Source organism: Schistocerca cancellata, chromosome 2 (assembly GCF_023864275.1).
Source record: "Schistocerca cancellata isolate TAMUIC-IGC-003103 chromosome 2, iqSchCanc2.1, whole genome shotgun sequence".
NCBI classification, from domain to species: Eukaryota; Metazoa; Arthropoda; class Insecta; order Orthoptera; family Acrididae; genus Schistocerca; species Schistocerca cancellata.
In genome coordinates, this window is record NC_064627.1 from 692,875,441 (window position 1) to 692,898,213 (window position 22,773).

Consider the following 22,773-nt stretch of genomic DNA (forward strand, 5'->3'; position numbering starts at 1 on the left):
TCCTCCCCAAACACCAAAATTAAAAAGTGGAGGATTTAGTGGCTAGAATCTTTCTTTTTGTTCATCAAATCAGATGGCTACATCTAACTGTGTAGATTTGAAAATCATTGTATTTTTGTTTCATGACACAGATGATAATCTCTGTTGACTACGGCATTACAGAAGATGCTTACTTTACAAAAGAAAGAGCCAAATAATCTGTAAAGCACCCCTAGTTCTCCTGTTGCCCGCTAAGATCCACTGCATTCCTCTCACTGCTCCTCTCCCCTCAGCAGTCCTAATATGGAGGCAAGACACTTAGCTATTGATCCTTCTGAACAGTAATGTAATCTCTCAATATTACGAGCTACTTTGATTCTAAAGTGGTAAGGGTACATACTTTGCAAAACACATGATGCAGGTGCTGAAAATATGTGGGGCACAAGAACTGAAAATTCATGATGCATGAATGTTGGAGATACACTCATCAGATGCATGGTTGGTTGGTTTGCTGGTTGGTTGGTTGGTTGAAGAGAGAGGAGGGGGGACCAAACTACAAGGTCATCGGTCCCCTGTTGCCAGTAAAATAATTACACAATGGAAAGAAGACAATAAAGGAGACGTATAGAACAATAACAAGAGGAACAACAGAAGGACAACCAACACTACCATGGACAAAACAGGAAAAGAAAACCACAGAGAAAAGTAAGAAACAGTTAGAAGGGGTAAAAACAAGAGAGCAGATGCCTGTGGCTGGCCAACCATGACAATGAAAAGGAGAAGCCAGCCACTCTGCGACACTTTAAAACATCCACGCTAAAAGCATTAGAGTCGAGAACTCAAAAGGATAAAGGAAATGCACTAAAACTTACATAGAATGATAAAACCCACCATCACGTATAAAACTTAAAAATAAATTAGCCGATGAGGCGTTGTCAGCTAAAATTAATGGCAACGAGTCTGGCAACTGAAGAGTCCGTTGCAGGGCAGCCAAAGGAGGACAGCTCACCACAATATGGGCCACTATCAGCCGGGTGCCGCACTGACACTGAGGTGGGTCATCACGGCGCAGGAGATAGCTGTGTGTTACCCAAGCATGGCCAATGCAGAGCCAGCAGAGAACCACATAGTCCCTACAAGAGGGCTGCGTGAAGGAATGCCACACATTTGTAGTCTCCTTAATGGCACGCAGTTTGTTGTGTGTGCTGAGGTTATACCATTTCGACTCTCAAAGCCACAAAACCTGGCGGCGGAGTACTGAATGCAGGTCAGTTGCAGAGAAGCCGTTCTCCATAAGCAGTTTCCGCATAGCCTGTTTGGCCAGCCTGCCAGCAAGTTCGTTGCCTGGGATTCCAACATGACCTGGGGTCCACACAAACACCACTGAAAGACTGGACCCTTCCAGGGCATAAATGGACTCCAAAGTATGATAAAGATAGCATTGGTCGATAGCCTGTAGGCTGCTCAAGGAGTCAGTACACAGAAGAAACAACTCCCCAGGACATGAACGGAGGTACTAAAGAGCGCGACATATAGCCATCAGCTTTGTAGAGCTGCAGCAGCATAGAGCGATCTGTACCCGAGTTTGTATTGCTCAGGCAGCAGAGGGCATTGAGGTGCTGCCAGCATTCATGCTTCAGCTGATGAAGATGAGGAAGGCACATCAATCGGGTGTCGAAAACAAATCCTAAGAATCGATATGTCTCCACTGCAGTGAGTGGATCATCATCAAGGAAAAGTTCTGGTTGCGGATGAACAGTACGATGGCAACAGAAGTGCATAACACACAACTCTGTGGATGAAAACTGGTAGCTGTGGGCTAGAGCCCATGACTGTGTCTTGTGGATGGCAACTTGTAGGTGCCGCTCAACAACACCAGTACTGGAGGAGAGCAATACGAAATGCAGAAGTCAGCTGCTGCTAGACCATTAATGGCCACTAAAAATAGAGATACACTAAATACAGAGCAATGTGGAACCTCATTCTTCTGGACAGGGGTAGGGGGGAAGGGGGGGGGGGAGGGAGGAACTATCAGAAGCACAACTTCGACACAGAAAGTACGGAGCGACAGGAAGTTCTGGATAAAAATCGGGAACGGGCCCCAAGACCTCACTCATATAACGCAGCAAGGATATTATGTTGCCAGGTCGTGTTGTAAGCTTTTCGTAAGTCAAAAATGACGGCAAACAGGTGTTGGTGTCTCGAAAAAGCTATTCGGATTGCAGACTCGAGGGATACTAAATTATCACTGGTAGATCGACCCTGGCAGAAACTGCCCAGGCATGCAGCCAGCAGTCCAAGTGACTCCAGGATCCAACACAACTGCTGACTTACCATACGTTCTAACAGCTTACAGAGAACGTTGGTGAGGCTGATGCTATCCACATCAAGCAGGTCCCCCCCCCCCCCCCCCCCCTGGGTTTGAGCACTGGAATGATGGCGCTCTCCCACCATTGTGATGGAAAGGCGCCATCGCACCAGATCCAGTTGATGATGAAGAAAGTCGCTTGTAGTCAGATGAGAGATGTTTGATCATCAGACTATGGATCCCATTCCCCCCCAGAAGTTGTGTCCGGGCAATGTGTAAGAACGCTGAAGAGCTCCCGATCTGTAAATGGAGTGTTATAGGGTTCACTGTGATGTTCAGTGAATGAGAGGGCTTTCCTTTCCATCCTCTGTTTGATGGAAAGGAAAGCCCTCCGCGTAACGCGGAGGTTCAAGCATAATGCTCAGCAAAGTGCTCGGCAATTGCATTTGCGTTGGTAGATAACACACCACTGATGTTAATGCCAGTAACACCTGTCGAGGTCTGGTACCCACAAACAAGTTTGATCTTCGTCCAGACTTGGGAAGGTGACGTATGACACCAAATGGTCAAGATGTACCTCCTCCAACATACCTGTTTCCATCTTTTTATAAGCTGACAAAAGCGGGCACGGAACTGTTTAAAACCTAGGTGCTCTAGGGAAGGATGCCACTTATATTGCTGTAGAGCTCGGCGACGCTTTTTAATGGCCTTGGCAATTTCTGGCGACCACCAAGGTACTGATTTTCGCTGGTGGCAGCCTAAAGAACAAGGGATTGTTTTTTCCGCCACAGAAATGATCGTTCCAGTGACCTGCTCAACTACCACATCGATGGGATCATGAGGGGGAGATTCAATGGTGACAGCAGTGGTGAAAGCTTCCCTGCCTTGTTTAAAGCCCATCTTGGAAGATGTCCGGGGCAATGGCATTGAGGGAGTGACAAGAAGATGGGGAAGTGATCATTACCACACAAATCATCGCGGGCCCTCCAGTGAGCAGATGGGAGAAGTCCTGGGCTGCAGAAGGATAATCAATGCCGAGTAAATGCCATGAACCACACTGAAAAGTGTAGGGGCCCCAGTATTTAAAAGGCAAAGGTCGAGTTGAGACAGGAAAGTTTCGACATCTCTACCAGTAAGCACAGTGCCACCCCACAATGGTTATGGGCATTAAAATCTCCCAAAAGTAGGAAATGCTTAGGGAGTTGTTGAATCAGTGCAGTCAATGTGTTCAGGGATACTGAACAATCTGGAGGAAGATATACGTTGCAGACAGTTATTTCCTGCATCGTCCTTATCCTGACAGCTATATCTTCAAGAGGAATTTGAAAGGGTACAGGTTTACTGCATACCGAGTTCAGGACACAAATTCCACCTGACAATTGTAGTCGCTATGGTTCTTGTAATATCCCCTATAGCTGCGAAGGGCAGGGGTCCGCATTCTGGGAACTAGGTTTCCTGGAGGGCAATGCAGGAAGCAAGTGTAAAGCTTAACAGTTGCCGTAGCTCTGCCAGGTGGTGAAAAAAAACCACCACTATTCACTGGAGGATGATGTTATTGTGACACTGGGAAGGCATGAAAGGTGTAAAGGAGGCAGGTTATGCCCCAGGGTCACCTGCTGCCTTCGATTAAGTATTTGTAGCCATTTCTATGGTTGATGAGGCATCAGTGAGATCCAGGTCCGCAGTGGATGCTAAGATCTCCACCGCAGCCTCAGATGCAGAATTTACAGTGAGTGGTGGTGTTGCGGCCACCAGATGATCCTGTTTATTAGCAGACTACTACTTAGTTTGCGTGCTCTCTCGCTTCTCTTTATGGACTTGCTACGATGATTTCTCCAAAGCAGCTTCAGGCACAGAGGAAGACCGTGAAGCTCTTCATCCAGCAGCTTTTGGCTCCTTGAGCTACTGGTGAGTGTCTGCTGTGGCATTAGTGGAGACCATGGGAGAGAAGGCCCCAAGGGACCCCTTCTGTGTGAGAAGATCAAGAGGAGGCTGTTGCTTCTCCAGCTGGGGGTGGGGACCAATGTCCCCTACATTTAGGGGGCCTTGCTCCCGAAGGAGGTAATATGGGAGCAACAGCAGGAGATTTTCCCCCCTACAACCAGGAGGGCAGATGTAATCTGGAGGCCCAGAGAGCCCACTGTTCGTGGCACAGAGCGTAGTACGACTGGTACTTGTGATGGTGATGGTAGCGTATGTGGATATCAACCAAACGGGGTGTAATAATTCAAGTTTATGTTTAGCCTCTTGGTAAGTCAACCGGTCCAGGGTCTTGTACTCCATGATTTTCCATTTCTTTTGGAGTACTGAGCAGCCTGGCGAGTAGGGGGGAGTGCTGCTCTCTGCAGTTGATGAAAGTGGGAGGAGGTGCACAGGGAGTATCTGGATGCGGTGGATGTCTGCAGTCTCGAAATGCAGTGTTGGAAGTGCAGCGGGAAGACATGTGCCCGAATTTCCAGCACTTAAAGCACCGCATAGGGGGAGGGATGTACGCTTTTACATCATAGCAGTAAACCATCGCCTTGACTTTTTCATGCAATGAATCACTCTTAAAGGCCAAGATGAAGGCACAGTCGTCTTTGAGTCCCCTGTAAATGCGCTAGATGAAATGAACACCCCACCGTTCTAGATTGGCATGGAGCTCGTCACGCAACTGCAAGAGGAGGTCGCGATGGAAAATAATCCCCTGGACCATGCTGAGGCTTTAATGGGGAGCCTCGGAAACAGGAATATCACCCAGCTGGTCAAAAGCGAGTAACACCCCGGATTGGGCTGGGGATGGTGTCTGAATCAAGACTGCACTGCTTCTCATCTTGGACAGTTCTGTCACTTCCCCGAACTTATCCTCAAGATGTTGAACAAAAAACTGAGGCTTTGTAGGTAGAAAGGAGTCCCCGTCCATTCTGCTACAGACTAAATACCAAGGCGAATATGGCCCAGTTGTCTCTAGGTACCGCAGAGCCAGAACGCAGTCCCCAAACTGCTCCTCCAAGACATCAAACACACTCCTGCTTTGATGGGGTCAAGTTCAGTCTTGCATGAACCGCATTTTGTTGAAGTCAGGGTCACTTTGGATAATGGGGACGAAATCATTTTCCAAAACCTTCATGTACCATTTGGCAGTCACAGTACTATCAAGAAATATCACACCAATTATTTCGTGACTGAACACTGAACAACACACTGTCACCCGCTGTCTGTGAAGAGACTTCTAGATCGCAGTGCCCTAAATGTGCCAATTTTGGTAACTGATGAATCCATCCAAATGAAAATGGACTTTGTCGTTAAACCAGACCATATTCACATCAAAGTCCTGTTCGTCAATTACATGGACAACAGTGTTGGTGTAATACAACCACTGTTCCGTGGCCCTGGGATTAATGGCTGATGGCTTTTGAATTTTGTATGGGATGAGATGCAGGTCAGCAACAACAATTTGTTGCAGTATATCCCAGTTAATTCCCACCTGTTGTGCAGTTCGTCCGATTGATTTCCTGGCGCTGATTTCAAACACAGTGCATGTCTTCTTGATGTTTTCACCCTTTCTGGACAATCAACTGCAAACACTGTCATCACAGACACTACCCGTTCCTTCAAACTTACAAATCAAATTCTTGTGTGTTAGCTCACTCGGACTGGTTGTCTTCATCTTCAACTCTGCTGCAAACTTCCTTTGAGCCGCAATTGGTCTGCTATTGCACGCATAGTAGGCCTTTGCTAGTGCTAAAGCTCATGCATGCTGTACAATGACATTTTCAAATGCAAATATTCGATAACAACAGGGCAGATGTGCATGCTAATACCAATTCCCATTATGCCCCACTACCAACCATGCAGTTTGAACATCTTTATGCAAACCGTTCAGAACTTACAACAATTTTATTTCATATAGTTCAATAATTGTCACCTTATAACTAGTCCGCAGCTCGCGTTCAAGTGGCTAGCACTGCTGCAGCTAAATCACTGGGTCATGGGTTTAATTCCTGGCATCTTGAGGAAAATCATTACTTCTGAACAGTATATAAGTTGTTTTATCATCACATAACTTTCACAGATTACACCCAGCTGAATATTTCCACTTTAAAGTACAGAAAGAGAAGATTCGCTTCTAGCAACTTTGGTTGATTGCAATAAAAATGTAGTCATATGTAGTACATTCCTTCACTCAACAATAACTCTGTATCTCTTGTTAATAACACAAACCCTGACATATGAACTACCACTTACTTTCTGTCATTTGTCTTCCTTTTTGTATACAATAATGAAGATTTTATGCAGACTTAAAAAGGCGTTTTAATTGTTGTGATGTGAATTGTGGTGGTCGAAGACATCACTACAAAACTATTTTACTCAAAATGGTGCAGAAGCCACTGCACACACTTTGTGTATTTCCCCTTTGCTTTCCATTGTGTGTTGCTCTTTTATTATTTAGGTACTGAAGAGAATAATGCTGATGCATCAAATGCCTTTAACATAACTATGACACCAGAAAGGATCTGTGACCCGTATGACAATGGGCTATGCTCCACTGCTCTTCTCTACCCTCAGGCAGACAAAGTTCTCATTTGCTTACATTTAAATCTGGCTGCCTTTGTATAAGTCCGCACTATCCCAGGCCCACATATTATGTGCATACCCAATACCAGCAATGTGGGGTAAAAAAAACTAGCATAGCATTTCAGCAATATTTTCATGGCCCAAAATATTTTTGTCTACATAGTTCAGAAAATATACGGAAAGATACCATCGGGAACAAAATCAAATGTGCAAATATGTTTTCTTCTAAAAATCAAAATAAGAGTTTTGTATTATTATACATTGGGGTGGCTTATTAGGAGACAGTTACTGCTATCATCATTTACTACTGTTTTCAGCGTCATATTGATACAGGAATTAACTAAAATATGTTTTGCGAACATAAAATTTGGTATGGTAAAGAATTACTTAATGTAGTCTCGTAATTTAAATGAAGTCACATTTAGTAGCTAGCATAAAACTTAAAAAAGCTTCAAATATGATTCAAACACCCTACAATAATAAAGCACATAATAGTAAGTAAACTGATAGATGAGGTTAATTGAATCTATTGATAGCAGATGTCGGCTTTGTCCTGTGACAATATATGACGTAAAACGACTTATGTGAGCAAATAGAAAACTGACAATTATTCTTTATTTATATAATTTCTTGGAATCTGCTTTGTGACAACAAACACAGGAATGTAGTCTGAGATACAAAATAAAGTGAAAGTTTGGTTCCAAGTTGACAAAGCCAACAAATGTGAATATGACATCTTAGTTGTGGTGCCATACTGACCTGTAGCATAGTCTGTGGTCTATACAAGGTTGGAAGGCAGCAGTTCGATTTCGATTGTGAGATGATGAAGCAGTATCATAGGATTTCAAAAATGCTCTTCCACTGAGACGGCAATATGAGTGATTCCAAGTCAGTTCAACCAGGGGCTCCAGCTCATAGTCTCAGATTTGACTGAAATTCAGTACACTAATTCTACCATGTGTGGAACACTCGTGTACAAAGTATTAGTTCCCCTTGTGAAAGAAGGTGGCGTGACCCCGACATTGCAACCTGCTTTTGGCAATCTATCTTCAGATCCAATTTCAGGTCTTAATAACTTTGGAACTATTCCACACAGTCCAATGAAATTTTTACAACCCAGTAACATCCATTTAGAGAAAACACTCTATGAATGGAAACACCAACAACATATTTCTGAGGGAAAATAAATTCCAAAATGTGATTAGAAAAATGTAATACGTTAAAAGGTACATATTGTAGGTGCCCTCTATGCCAAATATAATTCACTCAAAAAGGGTATAAATTTTTTGTGGTAAGCTTAATGTGGCCTACACACCCACACACACACACACACACACACACACACACACTTCATCATGCCCATATCAGGCACAAAAACTAAGTTACCTGCACACGAAAATACAAAAATTTGAAAAATTACCTGAAAAACATGGATTTTCGAAGTGTGGAGCACAAAAGGGACAAGAGGTTTCCAAGCCAAATTTCACACACTGCATAGGTAGACCATAATGATATATATCTCCAAATTTCAGTATGTCACTGCAAGACATTTGCTTACAATGGAAGTTGACAGATGTATTTGGTGATGTGGCCATTGTTCCACAACACAATTTTGTAAAAAACGTATCGTAAACTGTTCTGCATCTTCTTATCCTCTCCCACAACTGTTTAATCACTAAGCAACAACATATAGACAGATTAACACAACCTATAATTAATGTTTACTGCACCTTAACTGCTAAAAACCAGTTGATTGTGCTTCACACAGAAGTTCTCCCACACTTTAGCTACTGTACTCTGTACATTGAGTGGCAAATTGTACTGTCTTCCTGACACTGTGGTAAGAACAGGAACTGTCATAAGAATATGTTCGAAAGGTATCCAACACCTGTCTGCCAAACATGGCCAATGAAATGATATTACTGGTCCTGCTGGTGCCATGAAATTCACAAATACATCACCTTCTGCTTCACAGCACTCTGCAACACATCATAAGTACCATTTGTCATCATAAACAGCAATAACATAGCAACCTGGTTGCATGTTGCTGCTTTTGCTTCTGAATCCTGAGTCAGACACACTGTGAATACACATGTTGTGCATGAACCTATAGTTATAACCGGACAGTCTGCTCATCTGCACATTGTCAGAGACCGCTGGAGAGAAGTGATGATGGCTCCTTGTGCCTGCAACAGTTTTAACGTGTTCTAGTCTGCTTTTTAGCAACTCCTCGACTGATTTCACCGCATCTTTTGAAACATAGAATGACTGTATGCCGAAGATATTTTTCTGTACCCAGATAAATAATTGAAGAGGTGTTAGAATGTGACCTTCTGTACGGTGCAGCAGACTAGCTCGTGATGCCATGGGCTTTATGGTAGCATCAATACCATCACATACACTTTTACCATGACTTGTTGCAAAAAAATTCCATTCTGCTTGAATCTGAAAATCATGGTAATGCATGCCAAAATTTGAGATTTTTACAATTTTTTTACTGACTAGCTGCCCCATCACTGACATATTTTGCAAAATGTATGTGAGGCAGCTTGTTTTTCACATACGCCATGACAGTGAGAATGTGGGCATGAGCTGCAGTGGCATCATGAGTTAAACAGTCACTAAAAACGCACAGGTTCATGACAGACACATCACCTGATTCACCTCTATAGTAAATCGCAAATGGCTGGAGAGTTACTTGACTGTTGTCCCAATGATATCCTTGGATGGTATCTTGAACTATAAATGCATAATTTTCAGAAAAGTCTAGTATTACTATAATTTCATCTTGTTTCAAATTATCCTTACAAAACTGGAGATAAGCCAATTGTGCTGTTGCTGTGTGTGGTCAGTTTGTCAGTTTTTGACAACACATTTCAACAAAATCTTCCACTGTACAGGGCTATTACAAATGATTGAAGCGATTTCATAAATTCACTGTAGCTCCATTCATTGACATATGGTCACGACACACTACAGATACGTAGGAAAACTCAAAGTTTTGTTCAGCTGAAGCCACACTTCAGTTTTCTGCGGCCACAGCGCTCGAGAGCGCAGTGAGACAAAATGGCGACAGGAGCCAAGAAAGCGTATGTCGTGCTTGAAATGCACTCACATCAGTCAGTCATAACAGTGCAACGACACTTCAGGGCGAAGTTCAACAAAGACCCACCAACTGCTAACTCCATTCGGCGATGGTATGCGCAGTTTAAAGCTTCTGTATGCCTCTGTAAGGGGAAATCAACGGGTCGGCCTGCAATGAGCGAAGAAACGGTTGAATCTCCACGCTCTCCCGACTTAACCTCATGCGATTTCTTTCTGTGGGGTTATGTGAAAGATTCAGTGTTTAAACCTCCTCTACCAAGAAACGTGCCAGAACTGCGAGCTCGCATCAACGATGCTTTCGAACTCATTGATGGGGAGATGCTGCGCCGAGTGTGGGAGGAACTTTATTATTGGCTTGATGTCTGCCGAATCACTAAAGGGGCACATATCGAACATTTGTGAATGCCTAAAATAACTTTTTGAGTTTTTGTATGTGTGTGCAAAGCATTGTGAAAATATCTCAAATAATAAAGTTATTGTAGAGCTGTGAAATCGCTTCAATCATTTGTAATAACCCTGTACTTTGCTTTTTTTCAATACTTGTGCAATCCACGTGTGTCCATTGTTTATAAGAGACAAGTTCGTCACCCATAAGGAGTTCACCATACAGTTTGTTATTCATGTGTTCTGCAAGATTTGCCTTACCAGGACACTTTTCACACCTGTGTATCATGCACTGGTAGGAACTGATGTCACACACTAGCAGCTTCATTGCACCTTTGTAATCCATACCAGAATCCTTTATAGCAGCAAACATCAGCTTAGCATTTTGATGCGTCTCACATACACAAACATTGTGTGTGCCCCCATTTTGGCTGAAGATTGAAAAAAGATGATAAACCTACTTTGGTATTGGGATACTTTTCCTTTAATTCTACATATAGTTCTCATATGTTGCATAGCAACAGTTTTTTTTGCATCTGTACACGTACATTTCCTATTTTCACCGTTACAGTCTTTTTTCCAGGCATTATTCGGCTGTGGTCATTATTTTCATGGAACTCTGACACTAGCACCTTTATTTCTGAATTCTATTGCTTATCCTGAACCTGTTGAAGCACTCCTTGGGTTGCTTTTATTTTCCTAGCTTGCTTTACCATATATGTAGAAACATTGAATTCCTCTGCAGTGTAGTCAATAGACAAGCTGGAAGGTGCAAGGGTAAGAATAGCTACTTTTTTTGGCATGTGGATACGGCACATTTTTCTTTCAAATCATGCACAATTTTGTCAAACTCCGAGCATTTCTGGCACGATTTATGTTCCTTTGGAGCAGATAGTTCTTCCTCTTCCACCATTACTGTGTCAGCTATTTTGTGTTTTAATTCCATTTGAGCTTCTTGTAGTTTTCCTCTACCATAGCAGGGCCTGTCTCTTTTCCCACCTTTGTTTGTCTTCATGGGAGAGACACCAAGAGCAGTCACTGAAGTATTTAATTGCTCTCATCCGCTGTGGTTGTAGGTGGCTGATACTCTTCGTCACTGTCATGTAAACCATCAGAATATTCTTCATTTTTTAGCAGTGTAACACACCTGGAACATAAGTTTTGTCTTGCTTTCATGTTAAGTCCCATGCACTGATTCACTTTCAATACTGATTTTATATCAATTTCTCTGAGGCTACACTTCACTGTCTTCTTATGAATTCGAAATGGATCAAAACTGCTTCTTTGTAGGAAAGAATACTTATCCAGAAAAACTTTCACATGATGATAACAAACACTAAAGTTTCCTGGAACTGTACTTCTTGTGCCCACAGGGTGTATCCCGGATCTCCATAGCAACAAATCTTGGTCCGATTCGTCCAGATCATACAGTACAAAGTGAATGCCACATTTTGTTCCATATGTTGTTTTATGACATTCAGATAGTTGTGCTCTACCAATATTGCAACTTGTTTGAACAAAATCACCACTAGTACACTCTTCTGCCTCCATACTGACTTTCCACAACAGTACTGAATCTTACAAACATGAGTAACCTGTAATTGTTGCTTGTTTCCTTTGTTGTTCCTGCCTAACAATGTTTAACTTTCTGTTGCCTAATGGTTCCCAACAACTGCTGCAGCTTTATCTGAAACAAGCTGTCTGCATCATCACTATTACTTGCTGAATTGTGTTAAAAGAAATGTAACCAAATACATCTCTGTCAACTTTTATTGTACACAAATGCCTTGCAATAACAAGTTGAAATTTGGCAGCATATTATATTATGGTCTACTTATGCAGTGTTTGAAATTTGGCTTGGATATCAATTCTCTCTTTTGTGCCACCATACTTCGAAAATCCATGTTTTTTCAGGAAATTTTACAAATTTTTGTATTTTCATGTGCATGTAACTCTGTTTGTGTGACTAATATGGGCAAGACGAGTTCAATGTGTGTTTAGGCTACATTAAACTTACCACAAAAAAATTAATACCCTTTTTGAGTGAATTATATTTGGCATAGAGGGCACCTACAATATATACCTTTTAACATATTACATTTTTTTAATCACATTTTGGAAGTTTTTATTTTCCCTCAGAAATATGCTGTTGGTGTTTTGATTCGTAGAGTGTGTTCTCTAAGTGGATGTTACTGGGTTGTAAAATTTCACTGGACTGTGCAGAATAGTTCGAAAGTTATTAAGACCTGAAGTTGGGTCTGAAGATAGATTGCCAGATGTGGGTTGCAATTTCCAGGTCACGCCACCTTCTTTCACAAGCCATAATTCTGGAACTAATTGGCACAGGAATTTAAAATTTTGTATACGAGTGTTCCACACTTGGTAGCATTGGCGTGCTAAATTTCAGCCAAATCTGAGACTATCATACTGGAACATTTTCTCAAATTGGTTGAACTGACATGGAATGACCCATATACAATTTCACTGTCCACATAATAGAGTCTTTAAATAGTAAAATGTCACCAATAGGAATTTTCTGTGACTTGTCCAAAGCATTTGATTGTGTGAACCATGACATGTTACAGAAATTAAAATTCTATGGTATAAATGGAATAGCATATGAGTGGTTTAAGTCATACCTACAGAACAGGAAGCAAAAAGTTTCCTTATATGGGTCAAGTGATTTAAATACATTTGCCACTTCATCTAACTGGGGTGAAATTACATTAGGTGTTCCACAGGGTTCAATCATGGGTCCCCTTCTGTTCTTGATATATGTGAACGACCTCCCTTCCTATCTGAAACAGGAAGCTGAACTGACACTGTTTGCTGACGATACAAGCATCATTATTAATCCAGTAAAAGAAATTCGAATTGAAAATGATACAAATAAGGTCTTTGGAAAAGTCATTAATTGGTTTTCTGCAAATGGGCTAGCTCTAAACTTTGAAAATACACAGTACATCCAATTTTCTGCTGGAAAATGTACAATTCCTTCAATAAATATAACACATCAACCAAAGTCAGTAGACAGGGTAGAGCATTGTAAGTTTTTGGGTGTACATACAGATGAGAATCTTAATTTAAAAATTCATATTTTGGATCTCCTAAAGAGACTAGTTGCAGCAACTTTTGCGATCAGAATAATTGCCAATTTTGAGGATATAGAAATTAGTAAGCTACCATACTTTGCACACTTTCACTCTCTGATGTCATACGGAATAGTATTTAGGGGTAACTCAACATTTAGACAAAGTATTCACTGCTCAAAAGAAAGTGGTTAATGTGTGGGGTTCATAGTTGCACATCTTGTAGGCATCTTTTTAAAAGATTGGGAATTCTTACAACAGCCTCACAATACATCTACTCACTAATGAAATTTGTTCTCAACATGGACCAGTTTAAAAACAACAGTGACATTCATGATTATAGGCCCTAATACCAGAAAAGAGACTTACACTATCCTTTGCTCAACCTATCTTTGGCACAGAAATGGGTAAAATATACTGCTATAAAAATTCTCAACAAATTACCAGATGAAATAAGGTGTCCAACAGTAATAGCTTGAAACATAAATTGATGTCATGTCTCCTTAACAACTCCTCCTATACCATAGATTAATTCTTGAATAGAAATAAATAAATCTATAAATATAGTCTATGAATTTTGTGTCACTTAAGGGAATGGGGTAAATAATATAAACATTAATTTTTAACTAATATATATAAATTTTGTTTCATATATACTTTTCTTGTGCACTTGACACATTCCACATCATAGTGACTACTGTACAGTGGGATTGATCAATGGAACACGCAACCAACCAACCAACTAGGCTTCAATTAATCCAAAGGACACAAGACAGTAGGGCCTACATAGAACTAATGCTTTCCTACAGACCAGTGACTAATGAGTAACTTCTTGTTGTCCAACTGTTCTACAGAAATAGCTGAACAATTACATAGGACGTTCTACCAACCTACAATTTTATGTACCCTACGTAAATATGGCCAAAAAGGACACACATAAGACATAAAACCAAAAAGCGCAGATAGGCAATGAAGATATCTAACCTATAATACTGGTGATACCCATCTGCGTCACAGAAGTGGCAGTACAGATGATCTCTTCTCAAATGCCTGTACAATTCATCATTGTCCATATATCTTTGATCACAAAACTCACACAACGGATGACCACGATGAGATCTGTCATCTGGATCCCCTTTTCTCCGGTGTTGTGCTAACTCTTGGCGTGTGTAGCATCTTCTTTCTCGAGTAAATATCTGAAAATGACGTAAGCCCTATATAGTGACAACTAAACAATCCCTCCAGAAACTAACTGCGTTTTTGCTGATCTCACCTTTAAATTGTCAACACACAGATCACAGTAATGGAGTTCATGCGTTTTCCTCATATGATCCTTCAAACTTTGGAAAGTTCTGAAAGCTGGAGAGCCAGGGCACACAGTGCAAACGTGTTCTAAGAGCTTGTTGTAAGCAGCTTGAATTCCTTGGTTTTCGAAACAGATTCTAAACTTCTTATCCATAAGATAATGACCATCCCTTATAGACCGAAATGGTTTTACTTCCTTTGTGAATATTACCTAATAACAACAAGACAGATTATACAAAAGCATAAATAGTTTAACTTGCTAAAGATATACTGATTTCAATTAATTTTTTTTCGGAAAGATCACATTGAAGCCTTTATTCGCTCACCTTAGGCATATCCTGTCTGCATATGGGACATTCATTCTGACGACACAACACTCGCATCCTTGTGGAGCATTCATAACATACAGCGTGATCACATTCTCCCACAGAATATATAGACACATTTTTGAAACAAACAACACACGTATTCTCTGAATTTTCGTACACTTTGCCACTTGACATTCTTACTACCGTTGAAATTTTGAATATTTCCAAATACAAAGTAATATTCTAAATGTAGAAACACTGGTTGACACTAACGAAGTCAACAAGATCAATATGAATTCAGTTGGCCAATTTAAGCTTACTGTGTCTTTATAATTTTTCAACGTATCCCAAACTCAGTGTCCCACAAATAAAACTACAGCAACACATTAAAAAACTACCTCCCTCTTCAGTCTTTGCATTCACGCTTAACAGCAAAGACTGAAATTCCCCGTATGCCAAAGATCTAGTAGGAGCATCATCGATTACTGGTTGAAATGTAATGTCTTTTTACATAGTTATAAATTAAACGGGTTTTATTTCTAAGCAACATGCAAAATAGTTGCAGAACTTCACTTTATGAAAGGGATATTATTCTTAAAAACTCGTTCAAACTTAGTGCTCGCAACTTTTTTTTTTCAATTGCGCTATCAACGTCAACACTTTCAGAACAACTCATTATTCATTTTGAACAGATAATGCTTTTACCAGGAGTTTTCTCTAATACAGAAATTTAAAAATGTCGATTAAGATCTTCTATTGACTTAACCAGCAAAGTACCTCTTAGATGAATGCCTATAAGATCTTTACCAAACTGTACCTTCAGTCGGTCAGTAAAGATGGAGACAGGCGGAGCGTATGGGGGTGGAAAGGCGGGTGCTCCGTTTGATCCTATACAATTTGTACAGAGACCGCAAGTTATTTTGAGAGCAGCATGTTTGGTAAGCATTTAATTTTGATGTTAATTGTAAACGTTCTGTATGGATTACTTATGTCAGGTCATTTCAAACAGTACATACTAATTTTGACAGCTTCACCGCCATGATTCGTTCGGCTGCTAAACTTTGGCCTGAGTCGATTGTAGGATAATATTGATTTTTTAGGACTAATTCTTGCCGAGAATATCCGAATTACTAGTTCATTAATTTCAGTTTTTCGTTTATATTTTATAGTTAAAACGTATCTCGTGCAGAAATTGTAAATCGCTTATCTGACAAGAAAATACCTCTTTTTCAGCTGTTCGCAATAATTGTATTTGGATGTATTTCGTCTCAAGGCTACAGGTTTGATCGTGAAACTAAGAAAGATGTTTGCCTATATAATGAAGATACCAATGCCTGCAACTATGGTGTTGGAATTGGAGTTATCGCATTTCTTGCTTCAATCGGTTTTCTTGTCGGAGAATTCTTGTTTGAGCAAATGTCTTCAGTCAAGACTCGAAAGCACTATGTGCTTGCTGATTTGGGATTTTCAGGTAAGCCAGTATATCTACTCCTGAATCTTCATCGGTAGTCTATTTTCATAACGGCAAAGTAAGGTAGGTCTATTTTGATGTAAGCTCGTAAGCAAAATGAATCAGCTTTTGATTTAATTTAAGAAAGCAATGAATCTAGATGTAGGTAAATTTATTATAATGCACCACAATCCTTTGAAACATTGGTTGTAGGCTTCAGTGTTAACGCATCCATGGTATGTAACAGTTCCAATACTTCTACTGAACCAAGACGTTCATACAGACAATAATTGTTTTATAGCTGTTATAACCTAAGCGCCATATTATGTATAAGATATTTGACAGTTACGCTAACTGCAGCAGTTGAATGGTATTTGTCAATGTATCGATAAATTTTTAAAAAAATGTAATGTTAATGAACTGATATTCGGGGAAATTTTAGTACTAGCTCGTATTAGATTGGGTTGTACTTGTAGGAAGCAATATATATATATATATATATATATATATATATATAAATAAAAAAATCACGTTTCCTTCGGATTAATTGAAGCTTAAAAAGACATACTAGTGATACTGTTTTTTTTTTTTTTTTTTTTTTCCCCCCAGACCTGTTCTTGTTTATAGAAATTTCATTGATTGTCTTCACAAGGGTTTTTTTAGCTTTTGAAGGTATGTCTATTACAGTTGAAATACAAAGAAAGTGATTTCAAGGATTAACATAATGAGGGGCACGAAGGAATATGAACGATGGCCCCATTAGAGACTATTGTAGTACTCACTCTTCTAGTTATATAGAAACTAGGGGAAATCTTTATCTTCATAACAGATATTTGATATATGCAAGCATGTATTTATTTTGATAAGGGAGTAATAGTTTTAAGATGACAAAATTTTTAGATATTTGGATTATCTGAAAGGGGGTGGTGTGTGCGTGCATGTGTGATTCACATTTTAATATATTTTTCAATGTTAGTAGTAGTAGTAGTAGTAGTAGTATTAGTAGTATGATATACTGCCTTTTGGCAGATCTTGTCATGGTTTAAGCCTCTTCCACTTTTGTTTGTCCATAGCTAATCTTTTCATTTCTGAATATTTGTCTCCTTTGATATTGTCCAGCATTTGATATCTTCTTTTTCCTCTTCCCCTTTTTCCCTCCTCCATTCCTTCTATTCCTCTCTTCAGTAAACAGTCTCTCCTCAAACAATATCAAATCCAATTCCGCTTTCTCTTTCTGATGACTTTCAGCATGTTTGTTTCTCCTCCAACTCTTCTTAATATTTCTTCATTCCTTACTTGGTCTTCCCATTTCACTTTTCCATTCTTCTCCATATCCACATCTCTAGTGCCTCCGATCTTCTTTTCTCTTCCTTCCTCAATGTCCAGGTCTCTGGACCATGCAATGCAATGCTCCATATGTAACATTCGGCAAGTCTTTTCCTCATATCTTTGTTTAGTGGTCCGAAAAGTAATTTTTGTTTCCTCTTGAATCATTCTTTTGCCATTGCAATTCTTTTCCTAATATCATCAGTATTACACTTCCGAAGTAATTGAAGTTATTCACTTCCTCTATTTCCTCTCCCCATATTTTCATACGGCATTTTCTCCCCTTTCCTCCAATTACCATGCTTTTCATTTTCTTCTTGTTAATCTTCATTCCATATTCTTCTAATTTTGTGTTTAGATCATTTAACAGTTGTTCCATCTCTTGCACTCTGTCATCACAACCATCTTGTCTGCATGAGAACAGCCAATAAATAATTCAATTATTTTCCTTTGTGAGATAGATCTCTGCAATGTCATAATGTATCTCCCCCCTCCCGGCCTGTTTATATAACATATTTTGGCAATATTATGTTACTATATGTAACAAAGATATATATATAGGAAGTGGGATACTATGGTGGTTGTAAGCCACAAATAGAGAAGAGACACCTGTATCACGAGACTACTAAAAAGTTAATTAAAATGGAAAACTACTACAGTGTGTACAGTCAGTAATATTGTCGAGCTTGCCTGGAAGTCATGGTGTGCTGTCCGAAAGGGCTTCCACACAGCTCGTGCCAAAGATGTTGAGTCGCACTGGGACAAATGTCCCCACAGTGCTGACCTGCCCCCAGTAAGTGTGAAGCACTGTGCAATGTGGCAACACATCTGCATTTACAGATGCGAGGGTGCCAGACATTGTCACTCTGTGGTGGCGCAGGTGTGCACGATCAGCTGGGCCGTGTCTGACGTATGCAGAGGGATTGACTGGACAATTCTTTGGGCAGTGTTGGGAGCGTACATGACCAACCACATCGTGGCTAGCCTTGTGTGAGACATATTTGGACCTTTTCCTGCAGAGGAAGAAATAGTGCAGCAGGTGCTATACACATAGTAGGGGACGAAGTGTTTTGGTGGTAGTCTGGTGCAGCCATACTGTGACGTTAAAGGTGAGGGCAGGTCGGTTGGCTCGTGTGGAGACACTGCAGTCACATAGCTCTTGTGGCACCTGAAATGTTGAGTTGTATGTGTTGGGGTAGACAGCATCATTGTCATCATCATTCGATGGTAGAGGTGGTCTGTGTTGCAGTATCTATGCTGTTTTGAGATGGTCAAAGGAGACAAGGATAGGTTTGTCATTAATCAAAATGTCAGAGCTATTGGTTCCATGTTGGAGTTCCTTGTAGGGTTCCAAATAAGGTGGTTACAATGTGGGACGTATGTTGTTATCACAGTCACTTGACTTGATCAGTGTTAGAGATCTCTGTGAATAAATCCTTTTGATGATGTGGAGTGTGGCGACAGTTGGTGTCTGCCGTGGTATCATGGAGGGGGCTGCCTCCACCCATCCAGTTGTTGTAGTAATGTGAGAGAGAACATAAATAAATCCTTCAGATTCAGGCAGTGGCACAACAGTATCAATGTGGGTGTGCCTAAAACGCGCTGTTTAGATGGGGAAGTTGCCTAATGTAGATGGAGTGTGAAACTGTTTTGCTGTGTTGGCAGAGTGAATGGAATCTTGCCCTGTGGCGACAGTTGCATTTTACATTGGGTTCCACAAAACTGTCCATAAAAGCACATTGTTGCCCCAGTACCTTGTGGCTGAGGTCGTGAAGTCTGCCAGGTACTTCACATCAAACATGTTGCGGGGGGGACTAATCACCATGATTTCCCTAGAGAGACATGAGAGTAATGTGGTGGTTGTTGTTTCAGGCAAAGTACGTTGTTCAATCTGGAGCAGTGAACCAATGTATCCATAACCAGGGGTCACATAGGCCTTCTGGTAATACTAGTTATAAAGTAGTATGTATGGATGAAGTAACTACTTCAATTTTGATATGTGCTACCAGATTCTCTGTATTTACTTTTATAAACTTATCACTAAAGTAGTGTTTTTGAATTTACAGTACACACTTTTTGGAACCAAAATATAAATCCTTCAATTATGTGTACCTCATGGCCAACAATTTAAGTAATTATTGATGAGTGAATCCTGTGTATCAGATATCTCTCTCTCTCTCTCTCTCTCTCTCTCTCTATATATATATATATATATATATATATATATATATATATATATATATATATATATATATATATATATATATACCAAAAACAAAGATGATGTGACTTACCAAATGAAAGTGCTGGCAGGTCGACAGACACACAAACATACACACAAAATTCAAGCTTTCACAACAAACTGTTGCCTCATCAGGAAAGAGGGAAGGAGAGGGAAAGACGAAAGGATGTGGGTTTTAAGGGAGAGGGTAAGGAGTCATTCCAGTCCCGGGAGCGGAAAGACTTACCTTATGGGGAAAAAAGGACGGGTATACACTCGCGCACACACACATATCCATCCTGACGAGGCAACCGTTGGTTGCGAAAGCTAGATTTTTGTGTTTGTTTGTGTGTCTATCGACCTGCCAGCGCTTTTGTTTGGTAAGTCTCATCATCTTTCTTTTTATATATATATATATATATATATAGGAAACATTCCACGAAGGAAAGTGCATAGTCATTCAGAGATTACATCTAGAAGTTGAAGGAAAACAGCTTAAAACATTCTAGCACCCTCTTTCTCCATCTGAAGGATCTTGCTGCTTCTGTTGTATTGTTGTCCATAATTTCTGCTGTGTTAATTTGCTGTCTGTTCGGTTTTTGTAGAAGTACTTTGGTATTATGGCCAGACTGAATTCCACATTACCTCAGAACTTTCATTCTGCCTGCATTTCCATCATTGGAGGTAATTGCAGCACCATTAACCGCAATCTTCAGCATTTTCTAGCCTACAAATAGGTGTTTGGACACCCTGGTCCATACAAAATTTACATTTTGAGTTTTTCCTGTGAGGCATTTCTTCAGAAGATCTGGATGTGCTAGTTCTCTATGTACTGGCTTTATTATTCCAATAGCTTCAGGGATGATGTTTCTTTGGGTGTATTTGGTTCCTGCTGCCTTAGCATTGTGGTATTTACACCAGCCAATTGAACAAATGTTGTGCAGTGGCTTCTTATCACTTGATGTCCTACAGAAATAAGTTGCCCTTACTGCTTCTCCCTTTCCTTCCAGGTTGTTTGTATTTTTTATAATAGCTTGGCCACAGCATTCACTTAGCTGATCGATCATTTTGCAGTCAAACATCCTGTGGTAGTCTTGCCATCTTAAGTTTTTTTTTTTTTTTGCTAAAGTTCTGCCTGATTTTACAATCTCTACCCATTCAGTTCTAAACATGTCACACACATTCTAACTTTTGTAGTATTAGGTCATCATAGAGCATGCTAGCAATTATTCACTTAAATAAATTTAATGTAGTGAATCCCACATTATTTGAGTGCTGAAAGATCTTCACAGCCGAGGCACTTTGCGTTCCTCCACTGGATCCCTTCTGACAGTTGTTTTCCTGCAGTTGTTTCTTTAATTATTGTTTCCCTCTTTTGTGTATCCATGGCAATATTTTGACAATGCTTAAACATCTGGCACTTGCCTGGTATCAATACTTATAGCAATTGTACAAGAATGTTTAGATTGATGGCACCTTTTCTGCCCAAGAGACTTCCACACTAAGAACTAAACTGTTTCTTTTGCAGACATTTCCAGAAATTCTCACTGCCACACATATTACAGCATGTAGTTTAAGTATTGTTTTTAGAACACTTAAACCTAATATTAAACTGGTATCCCTGGCAGTTGTTTCACTGCATACTCCGGTGCTGTTTATAGTCTTCTTTGTGGAAGGGTGTGGTGGTGAAGCACCTTGTTCAGTGTTGCTTTCTCTAACATCATTTTGCGGCTCTAAACTTTTAACAGGACATGTTCTGTAGAATCCATTTCCCTTCTTTCTTCTTCTCTTAAATATTCCCTTTAGTGGAGTCATACTAAAAGAGAGAACAATTTGATGAGCAGCAATCCCAAATATACACAAAAATGAAGTATGCCTTGCAAAATGAAAATATCACCTTGCATTATACTACAGACTTAGTGATATGATATGACAGCAACCAATGAAGCTAACCTATGCAGCGGGATGTTTACTGTGAATCATTGTAACGAGTTCGGTAGAAGAGTGACAGCAGCAGAGGCAGCCAGAAACATTTGTGCTGTGTATGGGGATAATGCCATTGGACAGAGCATGGCAAGAAAATGGCTTTCTTGTTCTAAGGGGGGATTGTTTTGACATTAATGGCCCTCCAAATTTAGGAAGACCTTCAGGGTTTGATGAAGAGTGTCCAAACACATTAAACCACAATGATCCACATCAGTGTACTGGAGAACTGACAAATGTGCTGATCTGCGATCATTCCACCATCGTGTGACATGTGCATGCAATGGGGAAAGTTCAAAAATTGGGTGCATGGGTACCGCATGATGCATCCAAAATCACAAAAGTAGATGGGTGGCTTTATGTGCACCTCTGCTTGCTTGCCTTCAGTTGGCTCATGAACAACACTGACCAATCCTATCCTGTACTGTTACTGGCGATGAAAAAAATTGTGTTTTTATGCTAACATTGAAAAGGAAGAAATAGTTGAGTCCAAAAAAGCATAAACTCCCTGTACAGACTTGTGCACGTCTATAAAAGATAATGTTATGCATCTGATGGACTAGGGATGCTGTGATGTACTAAGAATTGCTTCAAAGAGGTGCAGTCATCACTTCTGATATTTGTTGTCAACAACTGAATGCCTTGTAGATGCAGTCAAAGAACAGCAACCAGGAAAACTGCATGAAGTTATGCTACTTCATGATAATGCCTGCCTGCATTCTGCTGTATAAGAGTTTTGTTGGGAAGAAATTCTGCAC

General features: G+C 40.2%; 2 protein-coding genes across 2 annotated transcripts in view; one reads left to right on the forward strand and one right to left on the reverse strand.

Moving 5' to 3' along the window:
• Positions 1-15,473, reverse strand: part of LOC126162458 (E3 ubiquitin-protein ligase ZNF598) — a 67,673-nt gene extending 52,200 nt beyond the window's left edge. Inside the window, exons 1-3 of the mRNA XM_049918984.1 lie at positions 15,054-15,473; positions 14,696-14,938; positions 14,407-14,618 (exon numbers count right to left, since the gene is read on the reverse strand). Of these exons, the coding sequence (XP_049774941.1) occupies positions 14,407-14,618; positions 14,696-14,938; positions 15,054-15,230 (632 nt within the window). The 5' untranslated portion in view covers positions 15,231-15,473. The remainder of the gene's footprint in view (positions 1-14,406; positions 14,619-14,695; positions 14,939-15,053) is intronic.
• Positions 15,474-15,817: 344 nt separating this feature from the next.
• Positions 15,818-22,773, forward strand: part of LOC126162459 (synaptogyrin) — a 59,301-nt gene continuing 52,345 nt past the window's right edge. Inside the window, exons 1-2 of the mRNA XM_049918985.1 lie at positions 15,818-15,973; positions 16,269-16,506. Of these exons, the coding sequence (XP_049774942.1) occupies positions 15,824-15,973; positions 16,269-16,506 (388 nt within the window). The 5' untranslated portion in view covers positions 15,818-15,823. The remainder of the gene's footprint in view (positions 15,974-16,268; positions 16,507-22,773) is intronic.